Source organism: Ovis canadensis, chromosome 1 (assembly GCF_042477335.2).
Source record: "Ovis canadensis isolate MfBH-ARS-UI-01 breed Bighorn chromosome 1, ARS-UI_OviCan_v2, whole genome shotgun sequence".
Classification (NCBI taxonomy): domain Eukaryota; kingdom Metazoa; phylum Chordata; class Mammalia; order Artiodactyla; family Bovidae; genus Ovis; species Ovis canadensis.
Window position 1 is genome coordinate 106,958,422 of NC_091245.1, and position 27,514 is coordinate 106,985,935.

A 27,514-nucleotide genomic window follows, 5' to 3' on the forward strand; every position below is an offset into this window, starting at 1 on the left:
TTCCTATCGTGGGCCTGAGGGGCCCGTCTGCCTTCTGCCTCAGGAAGAATCCTTTGGCTTTCTCTGAATCCCCAGGGCCTCAGGGCTGAGGGTACAGAGGGTGGCGTGTCAGGAAGTGGTGGGGGATGTGACAGCATCTCTGCTTAGTCCACTTCTGCTTTCTACACATGCCCTTCTTGCCCTGCCCCAGGCGGAAATGCTCACCCACTACCCCAAACCAGACCTTAAGGGGAACCACATCTGGCCTGAGAAACTCTCTGCCCTGGACCGGCACCAGAACACTCACTTCCTTCTTTGTAAACATACTAAGTCTAGAGATGAGCCAAGCTGCTCCCAGGTAAGCTGAAAAGCCATCATTTTACTTATGTGAATCAAAGAGGGCAGGTGCCCTGCCTAAGATCACACAGCAAGTTATAGGGATCCAGGCCCAGGATCCAGGGCCTCTGCTTTCCAGCCCCATGGTGCCTCTTTTCACAGTCTTCCCACAGACCAGGATAGACCAATTGAGAACGGGCTTTTTGTTTCCCTGTTTTTGGCCATGTGACATGTAGGATCTGAGTCCCCCAGCCAGGAGTCGCAGCCCTGTTCCCTGCAGCGCAAGTGCAGAGTCTTACCCACTGGCCTCCAGGGAGGTCCCCTAGAAGGGGCTTTTTCAACTCCTCATTTTTCCAGTGAAGAAGTGAGGCCCAGCTGGGACAGGAGGCAGCTCTGGTAAATAGTGGCTCAGGATCAGGGCTAGTAGAGGACACCAGGCCCAGCTTCCAAAGCTTCTGCCCAGACCCCTGCTTGCCTCAAAATAGGAAAGAATCCAGCTTAGGCTTGTCTCTTTCAATTCCTATCTGGTCTGATCCTCTGGAAAGTCCTTTCTGAAATCTACCCTCCGTCCCTCCTCTTATAGCACAAACTTTCTTCTTCTACTAGGTCTCAGGGGGTTAGCCAAAGGCTTCTGGCATCTTAGTACAGTGGCTTAGGAATAAACACAGAACTTGAGCCTAGCAGTGGAGCCCTTGCTGTGCAGGCCAGGATAATATTAGTAGGAGACAGCTTCTTAGGCTTCTCGACAGAGACCCTGCCTCTTGGCTTATTTGCATAGGCATTTGTGTGTTCATTTGCATCCTCGCTGGCAAACTCAGTTTGCCTGGGGTCAGGCTGGCCAGCATCCGGGTGTGACCCCCTTACACATACATAGTTCCTGAGAGAAGGGGGGAAACCCAGAGAAACTGACCATAAAGGAGAATTGGCCTCAACTAATCCTTTGAACCAAGCTGGGGAGCATCTGCCTCGTGATGTCTGCCTGACAGTGGGCAAGGGAGATGAGCAAGGACCCCCAGAGGCTAGTGTGCTCCCCCTCTTACCTCCCCCCACATCCAGAGCCCTGCGTCCTCCACACATGTGGATTCAGGAGCCGCAGAAGGTGGGGCGCAGGGGGACACGAGTAGGAGGAGGAAGAATATGGGGAGATTCTAGTCCCTCCCACTTAGAGATGCAGTTGCCATGGTGACTGAGGACCAGTGAGGCGGGCTGGGGCTGGGGGTGGGGGGCGGGGGTGTGGCAGGGACGAAGGCACTGGGAGACAGGAAGCCTGGCATTCCAGAGGGAGGGAGACGCAGCAGCATATCCAAGCTCCAGGTAAGGGAGCCGAAGCGCTGACAGTTCAGAATGGAGGGGGCGGTCCATTGTCTGGCGCTTGCTCTGCCCCGAGGAGGGGGCAGACAGAGGGGGTCAGGCCATTGTGTTCAGTACTCAGCTGAGTCTTCCAGCACTAGTCGGACTGGAGGAGGAAACCCAGGAGGCTCTGGGTAAGGGGTTAAAGGGGATTGGGTTGGGTGGACAGAAAGAAGGCTGGAGACTGTGGGGGTGAGAAGAGGTGGGGGGTGCTGGGGGAGCAGAGGCTTGGGGATATATCCTTAGTGCCTTACATACATTCAGTTCAGTTCAGTTCAGTCGCTCAGTCGTGTCTGACTCTTTAATTATAAGTTGATTTGACTTGCTTGTGATTGTAAAAAAGAGGATAACAAGGGACTGGGTAGATAGGGCTAAGAAGCGGATCTGGGAATCTGATGTTCCCTAGGACTGTGCTCTTCTGGGGCTTCCTTGAAGCTGAGGGTAGAGGTGGTGGGAAGAATTAGACCAGCTGGGTCGTTGGCACAGCCAGGAGTGGCTTCTCTCCTGGCTCCAGGACCCCTCCCTTGGTGAGGTATCCAGGCTCCATCAGAGTGCAGAAGAGACAGACCCTGGGGTGAGCATGGGGTGGGTATGGGAAGCAACTTCTCCCACCTCCATCCCCACACCTAGATTTCCATCCTGGGCTGAAAGCTGGCCAGAAAGGGGTTGTTATTTGATGTGGTCTAGGGGCCATGGGGAAGGAGTCCCCACCAGGAGGTCAGGGCTGAACTCAGCAGAGCTGTCATGGGGGTCCCCAGGCTGGGCCCCAGGGCTTAGACAGAAAGAAGTTGGGGAGCCCCCACAGTGCAGCTGCGAAATGGCATAGCCCCGACAACCTGGTCCTGAACCACTGATCCCTTCCTACCGCCACCCCACCTGAACTGCTGCCCTACTTAGCCTCAGCCAAGACACTTCCTCTCCCTGGCCTTGGTTTCCTCATTTGTACTGTGAGGGGGTGGGACCCCGTCAGCTCTGAGCATCCTCGATGTTGTGAGAGGTCCTGCTACATTATCCGCCAGGCCCAGTGCAAAATGAAAGTGTGGGGCCCCTCATTCAAAAATCTAGACTTTCAAACATTCTGACTATTTACCAAAATATCTTTCCAGGGTGGAATGCCAGAAAAGTTTTCAGGAGATTCCACAGAAAACTCTGTTTCCAAAGACCTTATCTCGTTTCTCCTTTTCTTCCCCCCTCCCAAATTCCTTCCTTGCATTTCTGAAATCACCTATCTCATATATAGCCTCTGCAGTTTACAACCTGAAAATCTTATGGATTACCAGATCAACTTCACTATGATTTCATGAAAATGTATGTGAAATTATTAAAAAATTGCAAATGCTTATATTTAAAGTTTCTTTTATGACAGTGCTATGTTTAAGTGGGAATAGACATTAGCAAACATTTTTTTAGTGAAAAAAACAAAACAAAACAACCAAGACTTATAAGACAGCAGCACTTGGGCGTTAGACTGAGCCTGGGCCCCTGTGCGACTGCCCAGGTTACGTGCCCAGGAAGCCAGCCCTGACTGTGGGCTGGCTCTGTGCAGCAGCAAGAGAGAGGCAGTGTGGCTTGAAGTCTGACTCCTGAGACTCTGGTACAAGATGGGCAGTGATGGGGGCAAGGTGACCCTCCTCCCCACCAGGCTCCTCAGGGAACTAGCCCGGGAGGCCCTTGTGGAGGCAGTGGAGGCAGGACTTGTAGGCTTCTGTTTCCTCTTGAGTCAGGATTCAGCCCAGAGATACTGTTTCTTAGCCCAGGGGGGAACTAGAACTTGCTTTCTCCAGCCAAGTTGCTCAGAGTTGAGTTCCCTGGACCCGGGCAGGAGGAGGACAGCTAAGAGACACTGTAGCTAAGGGATTCACTCTGGAACGAGGCAGACCTGGTTTACCTTTCCTCCTGGCTACTCTGCCTCACTTCCCCTATCTTTAAAATGTGGGGACTTCCCTGGTGATTCGGTGGATAAGACTCCATGCTTCCAATGCAGGTGGTGAGGGTTCTATCCTTGGTCAGGGAACTAAGGTCCCACATGCTGCATGGCAAGACCGAAAAAAAAAAAGATTACTGTAGTATCTAGAAGCTAAAATTGTTGGGTAGAACAAAGCCTGATAAGGCAAACTTCATACTTGTGGTTGGAATGCCAGATGTTTTCAAGAGATTCCACAGAAAACTCTGTTTTCAAAGACCTTATCTCCTTTCTTCTTTTCTTCCCCCCTCCCAAACTCCTTCCTTGCATTTCTGAAATCACCTATCTCATATATAGTCTCTGCAGTTTACAATCTGAAAATATTATGGATTACCAGATCAATTTCATTATGATTTCATGAACACATATGTGAAATTATAAAAAAATTGCAAATGCTTTTATTTAAAGTTTCTTTTATCCCACTCCTGACAAGCCAGCCTTTGGGGGCTTGACTGGTGGCTCAGACGGAAAGCGTCTGCCTACAATGCCGGAGACCTGGGCTCAATTCCTGGGTCAGAAAGATCTCCTGGAGAAGGAAATGGCAACCCACTCCAGTACACTTGCCTGGAGAATCCCATGGACAGAGGAGCCTGGTAGGCTACAGTCCATGGGGTTGCAAAGTGTCGGACACGACTGAGCAACTTCCCTTTCCCTTTCTTCCCTTTATGACAGTGCTATGTTTAAGTGGGAATGCTGCTGCTGCTGCTAAGTTGCTTCAGTCGTGTTTGACTCTGTGCGACCTCATGGACGGCAGCCCACCAGGCTCCGCCATCCCTGGGATTCTCCAGGCAAGAACAATGGAAAGTGAAGTCGCTCAGTCGTGTCCGACTCTGTGAGACCCCATGGACTGTAGCCCACCAGGCTCCTCTGTCCATGGGATTCTCCAGGCAAGAATACTGGAGTGGGTTGCCATTTGGGTGCTGTTTCCTTCTCCAATGCATGAAAGTGAAAAGTGAAAGTGAAGTCGCTCAGTCGTGTCCGACTCTTCACGACCCCATGGACTGTAGCCTAAGTGGGAATAGACATTAGCAAACATTTTTTTTAGTTAAAAAAAAAAATATATATATATATATCAAGGCTTACAAGATGGCAGCACTTGGGCGTTAGACTGAGCCTGGGCCCCTGTGCGACTGCCCAGGTTACGTGCCCAGGAAGCCAGCCCTGACTGTGGGCTGGCTCTGTGCAGCAGCAAGAGAGAGGCAGTGTGGCTTGAAGTCTGACTCCTGAGACTCTGGTACAAGATGGGCAGTGATGGGGGCAAGGTGACCCTCCTCCCCACCAGGCTCCTCAGGGAACTAGCCCGGGAGGCCCTTGTGGAGGCAGTGGAGGCAGGACTTGTAGGCTTCTGTTTCCTCTTGAGTCAGGATTCAGCCCAGAGATACTGTTTCTTAGCCCAGGGGGGAACTAGAACTTGCTTTCTCCAGCCAAGTTGCTCAGAGTTGAGTTCCCTGGACCCGGGCAGGAGGAGGACAGCTAAGAGACACTGTAGCTAAGGGATTCACTCTGGAACGAGACAGACCTGGTTTACCTTTCCTCCTGGCTACTCTGCCTCACTTCCCCTATCTTTAAAATGTGGGGACTTCCCTGGTGATTCGGTGGATAAGACTCCATGCTTCCAATGCAGGTGGTGAGGGTTCTATCCTTGGTCAGGGAACTAAGGTCCCACATGCTGCATGGCAAGACCAAAAAAAAAAAGATTACTGTAGTATCTAGAAGCTAAAATTGTTGGGTAGAACAAAGCCTTTATCAATAAGGCAAACTTCATACTTGTGGTTGAGGTAAAGAAGATTTGTCAGAAGGAAGAACTAGGCTCAGGGCATTGAATCTAAGGCTTCCGGGGAGAGACAGGAACAAGGCAGGGGCCGGGAGCCTGGGGCTGGAACCTCCTCCCTCCTCCCCGCTCCCCACCATCAGAACTCTTCTCAGACAAGCCAGTCCATTCAAGCAGAGAGGCCTGCAGCAGGGTAGGTTTCCACTCTAAACTGAGGGTTAGGGGGCATGAAATGTGGGGTCCAGGTGGGAGTGATCCTTGATTCTGAGAGTCCAGAAAATTTTCTCCCGGTGACTGGGCCAATGGCTTCTCCCAGGGGCCTGGCAATGAGACTCCATGAGAGTCTGGGGGAGTCTAAAGTAAGTGTTTTTTTTTTTTTTTTTTAATATATTTGGCTGTGCTGGGTCTTAGTTGCAGCATGTGGGATCTAGTTCCCTAACTAGGTGTCAAATCTGGGTCCCCAAGTTGAGACTGCAGAGTGAGTCCTAGCCACTAGATCAGCAGGAAAGTCCCTTAAGCTAGTCTTGCCCGAAACAGTAGTCGGGAGCGGCTTGGCTGAGACCTCAGAGAAATTGAGGGAAAATGAAAGCAGAGGGAAAGGGAAGAAGTCTGAGCCGACTCGGACAAGGAATTCTTCTAAGAAGGAGTCTAAGCTGTCCCACCTTCTGTACACCTTGCTGTGGCAGGGAAGGGGGTGGGTGGGTGGATATTACGCAGCAGGAAAGACTTCCTGACCATGAGGAATATGCATTTAAGGAGGTGGTCTATTTATTAGAGTCGGATTAGCCCTGGGACGTCTGTGCTCTGTAACCAGCAGTCAGCTGGGGCTGAGTGAGCAGGAAACTACCCACTTTCTAGGTCATGAAGCCTTTGGTGCTAGATGCCTCATTAACCCTGCATTATGAGATCCCTGGAGCCCTAAGGGAGGGGTGAGCAGCCACCATCGGGCCTTTGGGTGCCTCAGAAGTATGAGCGCAGATGGGAAATTTTCTGGGTCTCCCACTGGCCTGATGCCGCCCTAAGAGCGCTGGAGATAAGACTACAGAAGGAATTTTCTCAGCAAAGCCATGGATGAGAGCCTAATGCAATTGTTTTATTTATTACAAAAAATTTTTTTAATCATTAAAAAAATATTTATTTATTTATTTATTTGGGTCTTAGCTGTCATGCAGGCTCAGTTGCCCCAAGGCATGTGAGACCTTAGCTCCCTGACCAGGGATCGAAACTGTGTCCCTTGCATTGCAGGGTGGATTCGTAGATACTAGACCAAGAGCCAAGCCCCGAAATCATTTTTTAAATGGAAATATATTTAGTTGACAATGTTGTGTTATTTCAAATGTACAGCAAAATGTGGGCTTCCCTGGTGGTCTAGTGGTTAAGACTCCATGCTTCCAGTGCAGGGTGTGGGGGTTTGATTCCTGGTTGGGGAAGGTCCCACACTGCTGAGTAGTGTGGCCAAAAAAAAAAGAGAGAAAGAAGAGAAGATTGTACAACAAAGTGGTTCAGTTTTACATACACATACGTATATACAGATAAGAAAATTCAAAGTGTGAGTCGCCCAGTGGTGTCTGACTCTTTGTGACTCCATGGACTGCAGCCCACCAGGCTCTTCTGTCCATGGAATTCTCCAGGCAAGAATACTGGAGTTGGTTGTTGTTGTTTAATTGCAAAGTTGTATCTGACTCTTTGCGACCCCATGGACTTGTGGCCCACCAGACTCCTCTATCCACGGTATTTCCCAGGCAAGAATATTGGTGTGGGTTGCTATTTCCTTCTCCAAGAGATCTTTCCGACCCAGAGATTGAGCTCGGGTCAATCTGCATTGCAGGCAGATTATATATAAACATATTCCTTTTCAGATTGTTTTCCATTATAGGTTATTACAAGTATTAAATATAGGTCCCTGTACTATACTGGAGAAGGCAATGGCACCCCACTCCAGTACTCTTGCCTGGAAAGTCCCATGGATGAGAAGCCTGGTAGGCTGCAGTCTGTGGGGTCGCTAAGAGTCAGACACGACTGAGTGACTTACTTCACTTTCACTTTTCACTTGCACGCATTGGAGAAGGAAATGGCAACCCACTCCAGTGTTCTTGCCTGGAGAATCCCAGGGAAGGGGAATCCTGGTGGGCTGCCGTCTCTGGGATCACACAGAGTCAGACATGACTGAAGCGACTTAGCAGCAGCAGCAACCTGTACTATACAGCAGGTCCTTGTTGTTCACAGTTGTATTGTTTTTTAAAGACTATGGCTCGGTTGGACGTGGGAGGTCTGAAAGGTTATCCCACTTCAGGGATTTCCCTGTTGGTAGGAGTGGAGAGACCCCACCTTGTGGGTAAGTGAAAAGAGGAATATGAAAGATGGTATCATGTCTCCTATCTGGGAAATCTTGAGCAAGAGGTAAAATCCCTGCTAGGCTTGTTAGACTGGCTGTGACAAGATAGAGGGACAGGGGAATGGCTGAAATGACCTAGAAACTTTCTGGCCTTTTAAACTTTCTTGATAGACAGGTGAGAGGAGGGCCAAAGAGAGAGGTGTGTCTCCTTTTATTCCCCTCCCAATCAACCAACTTCCGCCCAAGCCAGGGATCTGTCACAACTCGAGAGGTGGAAATTCTGGTTTCCCTTGCCCAGAGCTCCCGGTGCGGGCTTTGCCACTATGGGTACCTGGAGGGCCGCACTCCTGGCCCAGCCAGGCTGAGCCTCCCGTCCCCCACCTCTGGGGCCTGGGAGCCCTCCCTTCTTCTTTCTCTTGGATGGCACCCCCTGCCCAAGAGTCTGGATACCTGGGTTCTATGCTGTGTCTGGCTCAACGGTACGTGAGATGTGATGGCTGACTGGAGGGGTGGCAGTCCAAGGGGAGGATTATGCAGAGACCAGGGAGACGGACAGCAGCAGCACTAAGACCAGAGGGGGGCGGGCAGCTGCAGAGGCTGGGAGACGACCAGCCGCTCCCTGCCCTGGGCCACTTTCCATGTGATGCTAGTAGCTAGCCTGGAGGGCTGGTCTCCCATCTCCTCTCTGCAAGAAGAGGCCTGTAGGCCTCAGAGTCAGAGAACAGAGCAGGCCGATTCAGACCTGGTCTTCTTGTTTGGGTCATCAGAGGGCAGGGCTGAGTACAAGGCCCTGGTTATCAAGAGATCTGAAAGCGCCGGGAGAATCAAGTCTGAAGAACCTATATTGTGAGTGCAGGAAGCTGCTCCCTAGAAAGTCCTGGAGCCAGGACCAGGCAGTGGTTTTGGATCTGGGCTACGGGAGGAAGAAAGGCAAAGAGTAGATAACAAGAAGGACTTCCTTGAGAGTAAGGTGAGGAAAGGCAGAGCCGGGCTATTGGTGCAGAGAGATCATAAGGGATGGGGAAAAACTGGACTTCAGCCCGGAGGGGAGAGTGGGGCAGAGTGAGCCTGTTAGAATGATGGAAGTGAGACTCTCTGAGGGCACGCTGGAGAGGAAACTGGCCCGTTCCCCTAGCATCCCCCCCCTGCCATACACACTTCTGCTGCCTGGGGCTCTCTGATTGGTTCCCAGGGGGGATGTGGTAAGGACGGCTCACCCAGAGAGTACCCGGTGCCTGTTTCCCCAGAGACGTCCAGTGACAGCCCCTGGCTGAGCATGGCCCTTCCAGCCCTGGGCCTGGACTCCTGGAGCTTCCTGGGCCTTTTCCTCTTCCAGCTGCTCCTGCTGTTCCTGCCACCGCCGACAACTGCGGGGGGTGAAGGGCAGGGACCCACACCCAGGGTCAAATACTATGCAGGTAAGGGTTTGATGATCAGGAAGTAGGGGATGGCAGCCCCGGGCTGGAGGCGGGTGGAGGAAGGAAAGAGAGAATGGAAGGAGAGGGGTAGGAAATTGGACTTGGAGAAACCACAATAGATAAGTCATGGAGAGGCAGAGGGCGTCAGGGAGAGAGAGACAGCCAGAAATAGAAATTCAGGCTGAGAAAGGAGTGAATGATGAAAATCACTTGGGGGAGAGACTGAGGACAGGGAGGTGAGGGGAGCAGGAGGCCAGGGGCGATGTGCCTTCTGGTTCTCCAGAGCTGGTGATTTCTCTTTCCCTCCTTCAGTGTCACTGTTATCAAACTGGGCACTTCAAACCCATAACTGCTTTCATGCCCTCAAATGCCCCAAGGACATTTGTGGCTTAAGGGAATCCATGGACCGGGTGACCCAGGACATAAAGTGCACAGATGATGCTGGACCATGCTGTGTCCAATACTGTGGACACCAGGAATATAAGAACCCAGAGTAGCCTTGCTGGGATATGGGCCCTGGGACCCTGTGGGCACAGTTTGACTGGTTTCTTACTGCGGCTGTGGGGGGCTGCTGGCCCTCCACCTCCAAGGAAAAGACTCAAGGAAGGACATGGGCCCTGTCGGAGTTGTAGGGGCAGGGTCTCCTGGGCATGGCTGAGTCTTTAACATCTTTCTGGGGCAATGTGGTAAAGGAAATGCATGTTGCCCATTGATGGAAGGGCCTCCCTTGTGTTAGGTGCTGGGATTACAGCATAAACCCTGCCCCCAAGGTGCTGATGGTCCCCAGGGGCAGGCAGGTGGGCCGTCACACAGCCATACTCGAGGGTGATCAGCTCAATGACAGAGGGGTTTATACAGCTCTGGGGAGGCCAGCCTCTCTGCCACCTTGCCCCAACTCCTCTGCGTGGTTGGTGCTAATATTCTCTGAGCCTCCGGAGCTAACAGTTAGCTGATCAGTCCTCTAATGCAAAAGTGCAAATGTGCTCATGAGAGAGAGAGAGTTTGAGAAGCTCATCTCTCTGCACCAGGGGACCTATGTGCCAGGGGACCGGCCACACACGCCCACCTCTGCCACATCGCAGTGATGGGGAGACCTCAGGGAATCTCCCACAGCCAGCCGAAATCCCCAGTCCAGGTGATATCCAGGCGCCTGCAGGAAACTCGAGAAAAACATTTTCTTTCTGTTCCACCTATGGCAGTGGTTCTCGTGGTGGAAATTTCCTGTAGAGGAGGGAAGGAAAGCGGGGTTGGTGACTGGGACAACTGCAACCCACGGTTACTCTGACACATAGTCCTATCTACCTCTAGCCTTGTCTGTGGCTGCCAACACCTTCCTGTCTGTCTATCTGCTCTCTGCCCTCCCTGCCTGTGAGGACTGACGTGTCCTCCCCAGCCGCAGCCCCCTAGGCCTGGAAGAACATCCCTTGTGCCTCGCTTTATTTCCTGTCCCTTTGTCTGTCTCTTGAGTTTGGGCCACCCTCCGTCTGTCCCAGGCTGTTATTGCCCTGTCTCTGGTTGTCTTTCCTCTCCACTATGAGCTCAGCACCCAATGCTCCTAGGCCATCAGCAGGGTCGGGCAGAGCAGGGATCTGCTGCTGAGGAGTGGGTCCGGCTGCAAGGGCTGGGGGGAGCACACTCTGCCAACACTTTCCTTTCCCTGCTTTTCTCTCAGAAATCAGCTGCTTGCCCACTGCCTTCTCATCACTCACCCTTTCTCACCACCTCTCAACAGGGGATGGACGCAGAGCTCTTAGCTTCTTCCACCAAAAGGGCCTCCAGGACTTTGACACTCTGCTCCTGAGTGATGATGGAGGCACTCTCTATGTGGGGGCTCGAGAGGCCATTCTGGCCTTGAATATCGAGGATCCTGGGGTGCCAAGGCTGAAGAACATGGTGAGAGGCCAGGGAAAGGGTGAGGGCTGGAAGTGAGGAGGGGGCTGGCAGCTGCCCTGTGCCTGGGCTGTCTATGCATGGATAACTACCCAATTTGCTGTCATCTATAATCAGCAACGATTAGCAGTTCTTTATTTTATTTTATTTTATTATTTTACTTTATAATACTGTATTGGTTTTGTCATACATTGACATGAATCCACCACGTGTGTACATGAGTTCCTGATTAGCAGTTCTTGGTATAGACATATACCTGTATGATGTTTCTGACAGACAAGAAACACAACAGTGGCCTCACACTTCATGGGTACCATGAATACTGGTTGAATAATACTAATCGCTAAAATGGCTGATATGGAAATTGACAAAGTGAACGTGAAAGTTGCTCAGTCGTGTCCAACTCTTTGCAACCCCGTGGATAGTCCATGGAATTCTCCAGGCAAAAATACTGGAGTGGGTGAAGGGGATCTTCCCAACCCAGGGATTGAACCCAGGTCTCTTGCATTGCAGGCAGATTCTTTACCAGCTGAGCCACCAGGGAAGCCCAAGAATACTGGAGTGGGTAGCCTATCCCTTCTCAAGGGTCTCCTTCCCGACCCAGGAATCGAACCAGGATCTCCTGCATTAGCAGGCGGATTCTTTACCAGCTGAGCTACCAGGAAAGCCCCAATACTAATTGTTAAAATGACTGATATGGAAATTGACATATGAGAGAAACATTGACTCAAACTATATCAATAATGTGATATCCACCCACTGGAAGATATCACTGAAGCTTCTGTGTTAAATTATAGTCACCCTACTCACAGGAATAATGTGAGGGAGAAAGGGAGAGGGAAGGAATAGAGGGAGGGAGGGAGCAAGCAATTACTGAGCATCTCAACACCGTCTGTGTTGCTCAGTGTGTGGTCTGTGGGCCACCTGCACATATAGGATGCGGATTAAAAATACAGTTTCTCTGAGGTGTGAGGAACCGAAAATTTTTAACAATTTCCCCAGGAAGTGTGTTTTGTTTTGTTTCCAGCTGCTGCTTTGTATACCATGCATGGCATTAGGTGCTTTACATACAGAAATCTGTGCCATTGACCAAGATCACTCAACCAGTAAGTGGCTGAGTCTAGGTTCAAGCTCAGGTCTCATTCCATTGACCATGTTCTTACATGGAGCTGTGTCCTCATGAATATCAGTATCATTAGAGTAATAGCCAGGGTCACAAAGTGAGGTTCTCACAGCCTACCAGCATGCAACTAACCATTATGCCTGCGGGTGATTTCACACCAGAGCCAAGGAGGGGGTAGCAGGTCGGAGAACTCAAGATCTCATTCCCTTCATCTCCCCTCTCCCAATGCCCTACTTCAGATACCCTGGCCAGCCAGTGACAGAAAAAAGAGTGAATGTGCCTTTAAGAGGAAGAGCAATGAGGTAAGTAGGGGTGGCGATACTGGGGCTCTGGAAGAGAGCCCTCGTGTCCCCAGGCCATCACTGGATGACCTTAGGTGAGGCAGGCAGCAGAGGACGCTTGTCTGAGTCATGGTGTCCTAGAGGATCATGATCACGTGGCCTGCTGTTCTATGGGGACTGCCTCAGCATTGCCCAGTCCTTCTCCCTACTGGCGAGTGAGGGAGCAGTCCTCCAGGGGCCGGAAGTCTGGGGCAAGTGTCCCGGAGGCCTGAACTGTCTCTCTCCCCCAGACACAGTGTTTCAACTTTATTCGTGTCCTGGTATCCTTCAACGCCACCCACCTCTACGCCTGCGGCACGTTCGCCTTCAGCCCTGCTTGCACCTTCATTGTGAGTTATCTGGCGCAGGCTCTCAGGCCCCACCTCACCTCCACCCCCAGCTCATCCTCTGCAGCTCTGAAAAACTCTGATGTTGCAGCCCAGGGTCCTTGTGAGCTTCCGAGCTCCAGGTCAATTTTCCTCTGCACCCTCTACCCCTTCCTCCCTCAGGTCCCTCCTTTCCTTTCTCTGGCGTTCTGGCCCCCCCAGCCACATTCCCCCCTCTAGGAACTCCAAGACTCCAAACTGTTGCCCATCTTGGAGGACAGGGTCGTGGAGGGGAAAGGCCAAAGCCCCTTCGACCCCACCCACAAGCACACGGCTGTCATGGCAGGTGAGTGTCGGGTCCCCTGGTCCATCCCAACGACTGCTTTCCCCGGTCACTCTGTGACACAGGGAATCTGACGATTTCCTGAAAGGTGAGAGGACAAAGGGAGGGGAAGCCAGGAGCCTCAGAGCATAAAATCAGAGGGAGTATCAGGTACCCCAAACAGTTGAAGCTGCCACAAGGGAGGTGGGGCAAGATGGATGTGGAGGGATGCACAGAGGTAGGAGGGTCCTGGAAGGGTCTCAGACAGGGAAGAGGCCTGAGAGTCACCATTTGTTCAATAAGCAGGCTCTGTATGAACAGCCCCTCTGGTGTGCCAGGCATTGTGCTAGGAAACGTAGGGATTGAGGAAATCATGGTGCTGTGCCCTCATGGACACAAACCATCATTCCCCCCACCCCCTGGCTTCCTGGCCTTTGACTGAGTGGGACCTTGAAAGACAAGTAGATGGGCAGGGAAAGTGTTCCAGGAAGAAAAGGGTAGGCCCTCATGTATAGAAACAAAACAGCCATCCTGGGGGAACAATGAGTGATTCTAACTGGCAAGTGGTTCAGCTGGGTATGGGAGGCAGGAGCCAGAGAAAGGCTGGAAAAATGCCAAAACACTGAAGGCCATAAAGTTGGCCAGTCCCTGTGGGAGAAGGGCCTAAGAACGGTGCTCAGGGTGGGCTGTGAGCTGGGCTTTGGGACTCCACGGGAAGGTACAGAACAAATGAAGAAGGCCACAGACTGATGTCAACGCCGACCTCAGTCAGAGGCAGATCTGAGAAGGGCAGGGGCACCCTCCAGCTGACAAGATCCCCCCTCCTCTCCTCACATTAGATGGGATGCTCTTTTCCGGCACCATGAACAACTTCCTGGGCAGTGAGCCCATCTTGTTGCGCACTCTGGGATCCCAGCCTGTCCTCAAGACTGACAATTTCCTCCGCTGGCTGCAACGTAAGGATCTCAGCCCCACCCAGCACAGGTCTGGCCCCCTTCCCCAAGTCCCGGAGACCTGCCACTCTGAACTGCTGTTAATTCACTCAACTCTCAGTGGTTGAGGCGTACTACATGCAAGGCGATACTGCAGGGAAGACAGAGCTCCTGTCCTGAGAAGGTTTCATCTTTTTTAAAAAAACTTTAATTTTTAAACAAGTTTGGTTGCACTGGGTCTTCGTAGTTGCGCAGGCTTTTCCCCTCTGGTTGTGGCGAGCGAGGGGCTACCCTCCAGTCGTGGGCAGTGCATGGGCTTCTCATTGTGGTGGCTGCTCTTGTTGGGAAGCGCAGGCTCTAGAGCAAGCAGGCTTCAGTAGCTGCAGCACACGGGGTCGCAGCGGTTGTGGGTCTCTCTGGCTCTGGGGCACAGGTTCAATAGTTGAAGCCCACAGGCTTAGCGGCTGCATGTGGGATCTTCCCTGACAAGGGATCAAACGTTTGTCTCCTGCATTGGCAGGGAAACTCACTAAGCTTTCATCTTATGTAAATAATTAAAGTACCTCCCCTCACCCATGGCCACGCCTCGACCAGCCGTGGATCAGGGGCATAGTACCTCCTGGTCTTCAGAGTCAAAGAGTTTTCCCAAAGGGGACCAGGACACCTAGGTGCTCCATTTCTTAGCCTATTTGCCCTTCCCCTGCAGCGGACGCCTCCTTCGTGGCAGCCATCCCTTCCACCCAGGTGGTCTACTTCTTCTTCGAGGAGACAGCCAGCGAGTTTGAGTTCTTCGAGAAGCTTCACATTTCCCGGGTGGCCCAAGTCTGCAAGGTCGACAGCCTGGTGGGAGGCGGGGCTGGCCGTGGAGAAGCCAATGGGGGAGATGGCAGAGGCGGGGCCGGGCGCTTAGGGCCCAATGGGGGTGAGGGGGCGGGTTAGAGGGCGTGGTCACGCGTGGGCCGTCGGGGGACCCTCTGACTCTTAGACTGCGCCCCTAGAATGACATGGGTGGCGAAAAGTTACTGCAGAAGAAGTGGACCACCTTCCTAAAGGCCCAGCTGCTTTGCACCCAGCCGGAACAACTTCCCTTCAACGTTATCCGTCACGCTGTCCTGCTGGCAGACAATTCCTCTACCGATCCCCAGGTCTATGCAGTCTTTACCTCTCAGTGGTGAGTAGCTAGGCGAGGGCGTGGGGGTTGGAAGTGGGATTTGGGGTCAGCCCCCATCTCGCCCTGGCCCGCCAGGGAGGGTTGGAACTGATTTGAGCGAAGCACAAACTCCACACTTCACATATGAAGACATTTGATCATCACCATCTCCCAGGAATTTGACTCACGCCCTTAATGTAGGGCTCAATGTAGATAGGGAAAATAAAGCTCAGAAAGGTTCTTATTAGTTTATGTCCTGCCTGGTTCCAAAAAGGATAGGAGGCAGCTTACAAAAGGCAAACATTAAAATAAAATAAACCTATGAGGAAATGGACATAAAAGGAGAATAAGAGAACCCAGCAATCGAGTCAGCATGTTACAGATGTTTATCACTTATACAGTTGGGGATGTTGGGAGACATGTAGCTGTGAACTTCCTAGTGGTCATAACATAAAGCGAAACAGCATCAACAACATAAAATGAAAATAAAGTCTTTGCTTGGAGGTTGAGACTTAATTTGTTGTGGTCTGGCTCCTACAGCTTTCAGGTGTCTGCTGACAATGTATCAGGTACCAAAGATATCTTTTGTAAGCAGGGTCTGGTATCTGTGGCTTCCAGGACCGAGAATATGGTTTATGCCACAGTCAGGTTAAAAGGAAACAATAGAGACAGAGCTTTTGTCTCCACAGACCAGGGCGGAAGGAATAAAAATAGTCTTGTAGTTGGGTTCTGTTTGGTTATCTGAGGACCGAGAATGCACTGGACCCCCAGGGAGGAGAGCTTCATCTGGAGCCTGTCCGGGAGCTGGCTACATTGCTTCTCCCATAGAGGCTCAGTCTGGGCAGGCCAGGCGGATGACGCCCCAGGGCCTGAGCCCAAATTAGTTCTCATTAAGGATAACCACACCTCAGATTCTAAAATGGGATAAAGTCTGGGACTCTCCTAGCTCTTATCGCCTCGGCTGGGGACTGACCCAGCCCTTCATACTTCTCCCCTTCTGGGGTTTTTCACCAAAAGCGGGCCAAGGTGGGAGGGGGAGCTTCCTGGTATAGCAGAGGACATTACAGACGACATCCCCTCTGGCTGTCTCCAGGCACCTTGGTGGGACCAGGAGCTCTGCTGTCTGCGCTTTCTCACTCAAGGACATCAAGAATGTCTTTGAGGGGAAGTATAAGGAACTGGACAAAGAGACTTCACGCTGGACTACTTATGAATATCCTGATATCAGTCCACGGCCAGGCAGTGTGAGTATCATCCACGCCACTGAGTAAAGCCCTCCTCCCCAAGACATATAATATGCGTGTCAAAGCACCTGTCACAGCATGATAGTGCCCCATAAATGCTAGTGCTCCCCACACCCCTAAGTCTTGTCTGCTCAGATATTCACCCATTCCCGCTGCCCACATTCCACATCCATGGTGTCCAGCCCCATCCTAAACACAGAATAGCACCCCTGCACCCCAGCTAAGTGCACACCATATGCTTGGGTATATCACTGAAAAAACAAAGGCGCACAGGCTGTGCCAAGGACTTTCTTGGGCCTCTTCATCTGCATTTCTTAGTTAACTTTTGTTTTTGGATTGGAGTTGTATATGTACAACATTCGAAGAAGATTTACATGGTTGGTTACAAACAACAGCCCAGTTTCCTCTCTTCAGCACTTTTCCCTCTCTAGAGACAATCATCTTCAACTCTTTTAGCTGATTCTTTTGATTTTATCCCCAAATCTCAAAATATGTTTATTGCTATTCCTTGATGCTTCCATTTCAGGCAGCATCTATTGAATTCCCATTGTGGATGGTGAAGATTTAACCGTGTCTCCCCATCCCCGCCCCCACTCAGCAATGAGCTGGATCTGACTCGCAGCAACTAGCAAGAACCCTTTGTGCATCTCTTTCCAAATCCGAGTTCAGTAACATTACATTGATAGCTTGAAATTAGCCATGATGGGAATAATACATTATGGAAATCAGCAAAATCATCATCTCAGAGCAGCCTTACCAACACACTGCTGTACCCACCTCTTATCTCCTAGCATTGGTTTATAGTCAGTTTGGTCAGGCCAGTATTTATATTATGATTCATTACTCACAGCTGAGCCATGTAGTAGGCCATGATTATTTTTCCTTTTTGCATAATTAAAAAAATTTTCCCTGGGGTTAGTAATTATCTTGATTTTTTTTTTGCTTTGTTTTCTAAGCTCTTATCTTTAATTCAACCCCAAACTCTACGTCAATTAACTGAATCTCTTTTGAAAACAGACCCATTTGGTAGTCTAAGAGTTTCATTTTCCTGGAAATCCCTTCTATCTGCTGCAGTCTTGACTACCTCTTTGTCTCGTGTACATCCGGAGCACAGCTGCCATCCTGGAAGCTCCCTTCCTCATCATTCTGGGCATTCCCTTTTCCTCTTTCTTGTGATAATCTGGTGTTTCTTGCATCCCACAACTTCCTATTTTTTCTTTCTTCCACTGTCTTATTTTAGTGGAGGATGGGTGGGTGGGTGCTAGGTTGCTTCAGTTGTGTCTGACTCTGTGCGACCCTATGGACTATAGCCTGCCAGGCTCCTCTGTCCATGGGATTCTCCAGGCAAGAACACTGAGTGGGTTGCCATGTCTTCCTCCAGGGACTCTTCCCAACCCAGGGATCAAAACCGTGTCTGTTATGTCTCCTACATTGGGAGGTGGGTTCTTTACGACTAGAGCCGCCAGGACAGCCTCTGTAAATTCCTGGAAAGGAATACACAGCAGGTAAATTTTTGTGAGACCCTGAATGTCTGAAAATGTCTTCATTCTACATTCATCTTAGATAGTTTGCTTAGTTGTATCTATTTTAATTCTAGGAAAAAATAATCTTCCTTTCAGACTTGGAAGCCATCCTCTATTATATTCTAGCTTACAGTGCTACTGTTTGAGAAGTCTGAAGCTATTCTGATCCCCAAAGCTTTGAATATCTGTTTTTCCTTCTGAAATCTCGTAGTACCTTTTTTGTGTTGCTGGTTATTTTGAAATTTCATGATATTATGCCTTGATGGGATCTTGTTCATTTATTGCCTGGGCGTTCACTTTGCCCCCTATTAGGCCTGGAAATTTAGTTCTTTCAGTTCTAAGAAGTTTTCTTGAACTGTTACCTTTTCATTTAATACATATTTTTTAAGGTCACCTGTCACTATTGTAGGCAATGAAGACATAGTAGTGAAGGAAACAAAAAACTCTTTCTTCACGGAGAGGATATTCTGCTGTTGGAATGCTTTCTCACTTCCTTCTGAACCCCCTGGATTGGTTGGTCCTATAACTTTAAAAATCCTTTTTAGGAATTTTCCCAAGTCTTTGGTTTTGTTCTACTTTCTAAGAGAGTATCTCAATTTTATCTTCTGATCCTTCTGTCAGATTTTAAATTTATGCTAACATATTTAATTTCCTAGATTTTTTGAGCTTTGTATATGTTTTATGCTGCTGCTGCTGCTAAGTCGCTTCAGTCGTGTCCCACTCTGCGACCCCACAGACGGCAGCCCCCATCCCTGGGATTCTCCAGGCAAGAACACCGGAGTGGGTTGCCATTGCCTTCTCCGATGCATGAAAGTGAAAAGTGAAAGTGAAGTCGCTCAGTCGTGTCCGACTCCTAGCGACCCCATGGACTGCAGCCTAACAGGCTCCTCTGTCCACGGGATTTTCCAGGCAAGAGTACTGGAGTGGGGTGCCATTGCCTTCTCTGATATGTCTTATAAATATGTTCTATTATAGAGAATTTTAAACATATAAAAACTGGACAGAATAGTATGCTGCTGCTGGTGCTGCTAAGTTGCTTCAGTCTTGTCTGACTCTTAGCCACCCCATGGACTGCAGCCCACCAGGCTCCTCTGTCCATGGGATTTTCCAGGCTAGAGTACTGGAGTGGTGTGCCATTGCCTTCTCTGACAGAATAGTATAATGGACCCCTATACATCCATCAGCCAGCTGCAACTCCTCGCCAGTCAGACCACTTCATCTCTACCCCACTCACTTCCCCTCTTATTTTTTGAAGCAAATTCTGGGCATCATTTCATCTGTGTTAGTTTCCTATGGCTGCCATAACAAATTACAACAAACTTCGTGGTGTAAAACAACAGAAATTTATTCTTTCACACTTCTGGAGGCCACGGGTTTGAAATCAAAGTTGCAGTCAAGGTTGGGTCCTCCTGGAGGGCCTGAGAGAGAATCTGTTCGGCGCCTCACTCCCGCCCTGGCTGGGGCTGTCTTTGGCGTTCTCTCACTCCAGTCTCTGCCTCTGCCGTCACGTTGCCTTATCTCTGCGTATCCCCTCCTCTTCTCTTATGAGTCCACTTGTCGTTGGATTTAGAGCCCATTGTGATCCAGAATGAGTCATCTGGAGACGTTTAATTATATCTACAAATACCCTTTTGCCAAATAAAGTCACACTCCCAGGTTTTCAATGGGCATACCTTTGGGTGGCTACTATCCATCCCATTACCTCATCCATAGTGATTTTAGTATCACCCAAGATAAGGGCTTTGAAAAAAATAATGTATAGTTCCATCATTACACCAAAAAAATAACGTATGCGTGCATGTTTAGTTACTCAGACGTGTCTGACTTTTTGTGATCCCATGGACTGTAGCCCGCTGGGCTCCTCGGGATTTTCCAGGCAAGAATACTGGAGTGGGTTTCCACTCCCTTCTCCAGGGATCGAACCCAGGTTTCCTGCATTGCAGGTGGATTCTTTACCATCTGAGCCACCACGGAAGCCCCCCACTCTGCCCAAATTAATAACAGTTTCTTAATCTAATATGCAAAAGTATTCAAATTTCTAATAGTCTCATAGATATCATAAGGGTTTTCTTTTTAATATAGTTTGCTTTTGAAATCAAAATCCAAATAAGATCTGTAACTTTGGATTGGTTGTTCTTCTCAGTCTCTTTTACTCTATATGTTCCCTTTCCAACTTCTTTCTTCAATTTATTTGTTATATAGAATTTCCCACAGTCTGGATCTTGATGATTTTGCATCGCTGTGGTGGAGTTTAAGTATTTGCTGTTTGGATCTAGAAACTTGACCATAAAAACTTGCTCTTAAAGTTAACTTTGGGAAGCAAAATAAAAACTTGTATTTAGTTTGGTTTTCTTTCAGGACATTTATAATCTCTGGCCGCATTCTTTGGAATAAGAACTCCTCTTTTGAAGCATTATGTATGTTCTTGTTTCATGGGTATGCTATCTTCATTCTTCTCTCTCTTAAGGTAGTAATGATACTTTGCTGTGAAGTTTTCTTTTCTCTGAATCATTTGTTTCCTCTTAAGGTTTATTAATTTTTTCCCATGTCACTGTTTGTTTATATCTTTCATGTCTACGGTTTCACTCACATATTTGGTCATCCTTGGCTATCTACTCATAGTTAAGAGCGAGGGGACCTTGAAGCTATGAAAACTCTGCACACTGGGTGACTTGGCAACTTGAACTCCACGATAACTCCACTGAGAATGGGCTGGCTAGGCTGCTTTACTGGAGACCTTCAATATCAGTATCTTTAAGTCTTTCCTTTTGGGCCTTTAGTCAGCTTTCCTGGAGCAGATTCTTCTGGTCTTCTCTTGGAGTGAGGTGGTCTGGCTCCTGGAATCTGGGTCATGGGGAAGAAAGGCTGCGGGTGGGGGAAGAGTCTCAGCAGATGCTGTGTCTACCTGCATTTAATCCCCTGCCTTCATCGTGGTGTGTCACCCCTCCGCTGTCCTCCAACCAGAGTCCTCTCTAGAGAATAAGCCTCCAGTCCTGAGCCAAGGTATGGAAGGGACAGTCACTCAGCTGCATGGAGCTGGGACGAAATCTGCCTGCTTCTTAAATAGATTTTCAAATATAGCCTTTCTTTTGCCCCGTTTCCAGAGGGGACTGAGGCCACTAATTTATGAACTTCAGAAATTCTGCCTTATAAATCAGAATTTAAGCCTGGGCTGGCTTAGAAAGATTCTTTTTTCCTGCTAAGTCTTTTCCCTTTTGTTCATTTGCTTTCTAGCTTCCCAAATGTGGCTGCTTTTGCCTCCTCTCATGTTCTCACATGTCTTTTTTAAAAAAAAAAAATCCCTTTTGGAGGATGTGAGAGTAGGTACATGTGCTCATTCTGGCATCTAAATGAGATACAGATGTTATTACGTCACTTTACAGATAGGAAGTTGCGGCTCACAGAGGTAGGGTAACTTGTCTGAGGACACAGCACGTAGGTGATGCAGCTGTGGCTGGCTTTAAGACAGTGCTGTTGGAAACGGAGGACAAGAATCGTGACCAGTGATCAGGACACAGGTGTCCCAGAGCCACAATATGCTGTTGTTGGCAGGGCCTTTCAAGAACAGCCGGTCCAACACCCTCATTTTATGGGTAAGAAAAAGAAGGCCCAGAATGGAGAAGGGACTCTCCCCGAGTCGTGCATCCAATTCATGCCAAACCATGATGCAGAATACTCCCTGCTACACCACCCCTTTTTGTGACAGACTGCAGTCCATTATTGACTCTGTGAACATTTATTGGGCCCCAACTGAGTACTAGGTCCTATGCTAAGCCTGGGCCTACAGACATGAGTTCAGGGTGGTCCTTACCTGCAGGGGATCCTCACCCTACTTTCTGCTGGTGGCTGGGCATCCTTGGTGACGGGGATGATGGATAGAAATAATGACAGCTAACGCTTATCAAGTACTTACTTCATGCCAAGTACTGCTCTAATTACTTTTCATGTAATTCGCTTGCATCCTCATAGCAAGTCTGTGCTGTGTTGGTAATAGGCCCAGTTCACTGTTAAGGAACCTCAGACATGCTGAATTCAGACGCTGCATTTTAAAGCCAGGCAGTGCCAGAGTGCAGCTTTAATCACAATCCTGAAATGAGGACTGCCAAGAGGGAGGGAGGCAAAGGAGATTAGCCAAGAGGGAGGGAGGGAGAGAAGAGGCCACGGGTGGGTTGAAGGGAAGGAGAACGCTGACCTGATCTGCCTCCTTCCCCCTTCAGTGCTCCGAGGGCCCCTCCTCTGACAAAGCCTTGACCTTCATGAAGGACCATTTCCTGATGGATGAGCCAGTGGTGGGGACACCCCTGCTGGTGAAGTCTGGTGTAGAGTACACATGGCTTGCGGTGGAGACAGCCCAGGGCATCGATGGGCAGAGCCATCTGGTCATGTACCTGGGCACCAGTGAGTAGAGGGCTCCAGGGCACCCCTCAAGGGACTGGAGCCTGGGTTGCAACTCAGGTTGAGGGGGGAGACCTTTAAGTTCATTCACTCATGCATTCATTCAGCAAATTCTTTTTTTAATTGGATGATAATTGCTTTATAATATTGTGTTAGTTTCTTCTGTACCACAGTGTGAATCAGCTATACGTATACATATAACCCCTCCCTTCTGGACCCCCCACCATCCCACCCCTCTAGGTTATCACGAAGCAGCAAATATTTATCTGAGCACCTGCGCTGTGCCTGGCACCCAGCTAGGCTCTGAAAATCTAGCAGAGGAACCAAAGAGCCCCATCCCTAACTTTTCTGAACTTTCAGTCTGGTGGGGTAGAGAAGCATGAAGGGTTTTGGTGACCTTAGCAAGTGCTGTTTATCTTATTTATTTATCTTATGGGGGGAACCATGCTAGAAAGGTGAAGAGTAAGGGAGGATAGAGGAGGAGTGTATAGACTTGGGGAGGGAGAAGATGGGCAGGAAGTAGAGGGAGCTCTTAGGTGAAGGCTTTTGTGTTTTCTATGAAGTAGGAGAACACAAGGTCATGAGTGGTGGGGACTGAAGGATGGAAAAGGCAGATTTGAGAAGAGAGAAGTAGATTCAAATATTCTTTGTGGAAGGAAGGAGAGACGGTCTGTCGGGGGATGGGGAAGATTGTGAAGCATATGTATTGAGGGCCTGGCTAAGGTGGATGACCTTGAGCTTTAGTAGAAGCAGCCCATCAGGTTCATTATTTCTTTTAGGACATCAGCTGTGCCTATATTGAGTACACAGTCGAGAACGAAACAGACAAAAAGCTAGCTCCTTTTGGAGTGCATGGAGACAGACAATAAACATACTGAAGGAGTCAATTACTTGGCACATTACGAGATCAGAAAATTAATAGAACAGTGTGATGGGGTGGTCAGGAATGCTTGTTGGGAAGGTGGTAATTTTTGAAAGGGTGGTTGGGGTAGACCTCACTGAACTTTGAGTAGAGACCCTTGACAGAAGTGAGGGAGGCTGGTGATATGATTTTCTCCAGAAGTGATTAAAAGTCCACATATCCATGAAGAAAGGGGATAGTTCGGTTCCTCTAGGGCTGGAGTTTGACCAGGCAGTTTCCAAGGAAGGACTGAGAGGCAAGGGATTTCCAGCCATTTACGAGAGCTCCGTCTCTGTGGCAACGGAAGGAAATGGTCTGACAGATCTATGTCCAGTGCAGACTTCAGAAGGAACTTTCTTTCTTTCTTGTTTTGGCTTCAAGGCATGTGGGATCTTAGGTCCCCAAGCAGGGATCAAATCAGCACGCCTTGCATGGAAGCCCAAAGACCTAACCACTGGGCCAGCAGAGAAGCCCCAGAAGGAACTTTCTGACAGCTAGGGGAGGCCATCTGGAGTCAGAGAGCAAGCATGAGAGGCTAGGTGCTTTCAGCTCTCTCTCTCCACAGGCACAGGCTCCCTCCACAAGGCTGTGGTGAGTGGCCACCACGTTGCTCATCTGGTGGAGGAGATTCAGCTGTTCCCTGACCCTGAACCTGTTCGCAACCTGCAGCTGGCCCCTACCCAGGTGGGAAAGGGCCTGACCCTCAGATGGGGTCTCCAGGGGGGCAGGTCTTGGGTGCTAGGTCCTTACTAGGTGTGGCAGGGTGACTTGACAGGCTTCATCTCTCTTCCAGGGAGCAGTGTTTGCAGGCTTCTCAGGAGGCATCTGGAAGGTTCCTCGAGCCAACTGTAGTGTCTACGAGAGCTGTATGGACTGTGTCCTTGCCCGGGACCCTCACTGTGCCTGGGACCCTGAGTCTCAAACCTGCCGCCTCCTGCCCACCCCCATCGTGTGAGTGCCAGTTACCCAGGGTGTGCGTCTGGGTTCCCTCTTTCCAGATGCTATGAGGTTGGTGCAAAAGTAATTGCGGTTTAGGGCTGTGAATTTTATATCATTTTAACTAGGCTCAAACACATCTTTATTAATCAAAATAGGAACTGTTACAATCAATACATTTTTTGCCAACAAGAAATAAGTTGGTTTATTCCCGAAGCATAAAAATCTGTGCTTCAGGATTCGATGAGCTCTTGGAAACCATTTTCTGCTGGTTGTGGAAGCGTTTTCCCTTCAAAAAGTTGCTTGAAGAAGTGGTAGTCGGTTGGCAAGAGGTCAGGTGAATACGGTGGATTTGGCAAAACTTTGCAGCCCAATTCGTTCAGCTTTTGAAGTGTTGGTTGTGCGGCACGTGTTTGACTGTTGTTGTGGAGAAGGGGCCCTTTCTTTTGAACTGGCTGCAGGTATTGCGGTTTTCAGTGCATCCCATTGATTTGCTGAGCATGCTTCTCAGATGTCCTGGTTTCGCCAGGATTCAGAAAGTTGTAGTGGATCAGACATTTAGTGGTTGGACCAAAAAGAAGCTCCAAAGAACTTCTCAAAGCCAAACTTGCACCAAAAAGGGTCCTGACCAAACAATGCCCATGACCTCTTCTTGGTGCAGGTTTGGCTCTGGGAAGTGCTTTGGAGCTTCTTCTTGGTCCAACCACTGAGCTGGTAGTCACTGGTTATAGTATACAATCCATTTTTCTTTTCTCATCACACATCACAATCTGATCGAGAAACGGTTTCTTATTGTTGCATAAAATATGAGGAGACAAAACTTCAAAATGACGATTTTTTTGATTTGTGGGCAGCACCTGAGGCATTCACTTATTGAGCTTTTTCATCCTGAATGACCACAGAATGGTGGACATTGAGTTCTTTGGCAACTTTTGGTGTAATTGTAAGAGGACCATCTTCAGTGACCTCTCCACTGGTCGTTGTCAACTTTCGGTGGCCGGCCATCGCACTCCTCATCTTCAAGGCTCTTGTCTCCTTTGCAAAACTTCTGGAACCACCATGCACTGTACGTTTGTTAGCAATTCCTGAGCCAAATGCGTTGCTGATGTTGCGAGTTGTCTCTGCCGTTTTACGACCCACTTTGAACTCGAGTAAGAAAATTGCTCAAATTTGTAAACATCAAGTAGTAAGTCATTAGCAAAAAACAGAAAGCAAAAAATATACATTAAAATGATGTATACTATAACCACATTTATTAAGAATGTATTCCAATATCAAATGGCAAATTTCAACAATGCAAAAAACGTAATTACGTTTTCATCAACCTAATACTAATGCATCTCCTCCAAGACAACCCCCGGCCTCTGGGGGCTCCTCCAGGGATGGAGTTGCAGTGTTGAGCTGTTTCAGGCCACCCTGGGCTTCTCATCCCCTGATCTCTGTTCTACCTTGTCTCCCCGACCCATCTTTCTCCCCACTGCACTTCCCTCTCTTGCTCCCTCCTCTTCCCACTCTTGCCTGTTTCAAGGGATAATTTTTGCTTTCCCTCCTCAGGAAGTCCTGGAAGCAGGACATGAAGCAAGGGAACCCAGAGTGGGCATGTGCCAGTGGCCCCATGGGCAGGAGTCTGGGGCCCAGGAGCCGCCCCCAAATCAGTGAGTGTGGGGCCAGAGAAGGTGCAAAGGCTAGGGAGGACTTCCAGCGGTGGGGACACTCCTGCGTCAATTTCTCCCCTCAGCATCTGCCTGGCTAGGGAACTGAATACCCAGAGTTGGGGTGGATTTGAATGTCAGCTGTAGGGCGGAGGGATAGGAATTCTAAGCTGGGATTCAGGATTGGGGTTGAAATTGGTTCTGGTGTCAGAGCTGGAGTTAGATGGACTGGGGCTTAGTTTGGGGCCCAGACTGGAGACAGGAAAGGGGTCAGAGCTGAGTTTAGGACTTGAAATAGAAGTTGGAGACGGGAATGGGGCCCCACATGTCGGGGCCTGCATTCTCCCCTTAACCTTTGGCCCCTTTCCTTCCCCTGCAGTTAAAGAAGTCCTGGCTGTCCCCAACTCCATCCTGGAGCTCCCCTGTCCCCAGAGCTCGGCTCTGGCCTCTTACCACTGGAGTCACGGGGTAGAAGCCATCCCAGAGGCCCCTTCCACAGTTTACAATGGATCCCTCTTGCTGCTTCTGCGAGACGGGGCGGGGGGTCTCTATCAGTGCTGGGCCACTGAGAATGACTTCTCATACCCTGTGGTCTCCTATTGGGTGCACAGTCAGGACCAGCCCCTGGCCCTGGACCCCAAACTGGCGGGCATTCCCCGGGAGCGCATGGAAGCCCCGCTGACCAGGGTTGGCGGTGGGGCCGCCCTGGCTGCCCCGAAGTCCTACTGGCCCCACTTCCTCACCGTCACCGTGCTCCTTGCCCTGGTGCTTTCAGGAGCCCTCATCACCTTCCTTGTATCCCCGTTGGGGGCACTCCGAGCCCGGGGCAAAGTCCAAGGCTGTGGGACCCTGCCCCCCAGGGAGAAAGCCCCACTGAGCAGCGAGCAGTGCCTCCAACCCCCCAAGGAAAGCAGGACCTCTGCCAGTGATATGGACGCCGACAACAACCTCCAGGGCACAGAGGTGGCTTAGACTCCGGGTACAGGCTGGGGCTGTTGGATAGGGCAGGGCACGCGGCCATTGGCTGGGGAGCCGGGAGCTGCTCCTTCCTGACTAGGCTGGGAGTAGCACCAAAGACCGCTTTCCCCCCACCAGAGGACCTTCTCCGCCATTCTGTGCCACTGATAGCGCTCAGTGAGGCTGGCACAGCAGCCTGGCTCCCCTCTGTGGAACCCGCTTCTACCAAGCATGTGGCCTCTCTAAGGGGGGGCTGCCCCAGACCTGGTCCAGGCCGTGAAAGGAGGACCCAGAGAGGATCCTTCAGTTCTGGGCATCCTGGGACTGTCCAGAGACATACCGCTGCAGGAGACCCTAAACCAGCGAGCTCCGCTCTGAAAGCAGCTGCCTCCTTGGACACCAACACTCCCCAAGGGCTCTCCAGGACTCTGCAGGGAGCCGCTCCCTCCAGCTCCCCCATCAGCTCCGCTGGGAGGTCTTTCCACAAGTCTCACCTCCTTCCATCTTGCTTCAGTTGGGGCACACTTAACCCCTTCTGGCCTGGCTGGAACGGCAGGGGTAATCTGAGCCTTGATCACTCGTTTCCCTGGCTGACCCCTGGACTCTCTTCTCTCCCCTCTCCTCTGTTTTAGAATTCAAAACCTGCTTGTCACAGACAATTTATTTTTTATTAAAAAGACAAAGCTTGTGA

The 27,514-nt window shown here is 50.0% G+C and overlaps 1 protein-coding gene across 4 annotated transcripts; it reads left to right on the forward strand.

Moving 5' to 3' along the window:
* The first annotated feature begins 220 nt into the window (after positions 1-220).
* SEMA4A (semaphorin 4A) lies at positions 221-27,514 on the forward strand. Of its 4 annotated transcripts, none has more exons than XM_069576420.1 (15): positions 221-337; positions 8,982-9,152; positions 10,885-11,045; positions 12,405-12,467; positions 12,737-12,835; positions 13,052-13,157; positions 13,973-14,089; positions 14,772-14,896; positions 15,064-15,236; positions 16,309-16,459; positions 22,200-22,380; positions 23,844-23,962; positions 24,072-24,229; positions 25,769-25,869; positions 26,246-27,514. In XM_069576420.1, exons 2-15 carry the CDS (start codon positions 9,011-9,013, stop codon positions 26,836-26,838), a joined length of 2,289 nt encoding a protein of 762 aa, XP_069432521.1. In that variant the 5' UTR covers positions 221-337; positions 8,982-9,010; the 3' UTR covers positions 26,839-27,514. The 4 variants fall into 4 exon arrangements, with proteins under 4 accessions (XP_069432521.1, XP_069432531.1, XP_069432510.1 ...); XM_069576430.1 differs by having other exon boundaries at positions 226-337; positions 8,927-9,152; XM_069576409.1 differs by lacking the exon at positions 221-337 and adding an exon at positions 5,085-5,592.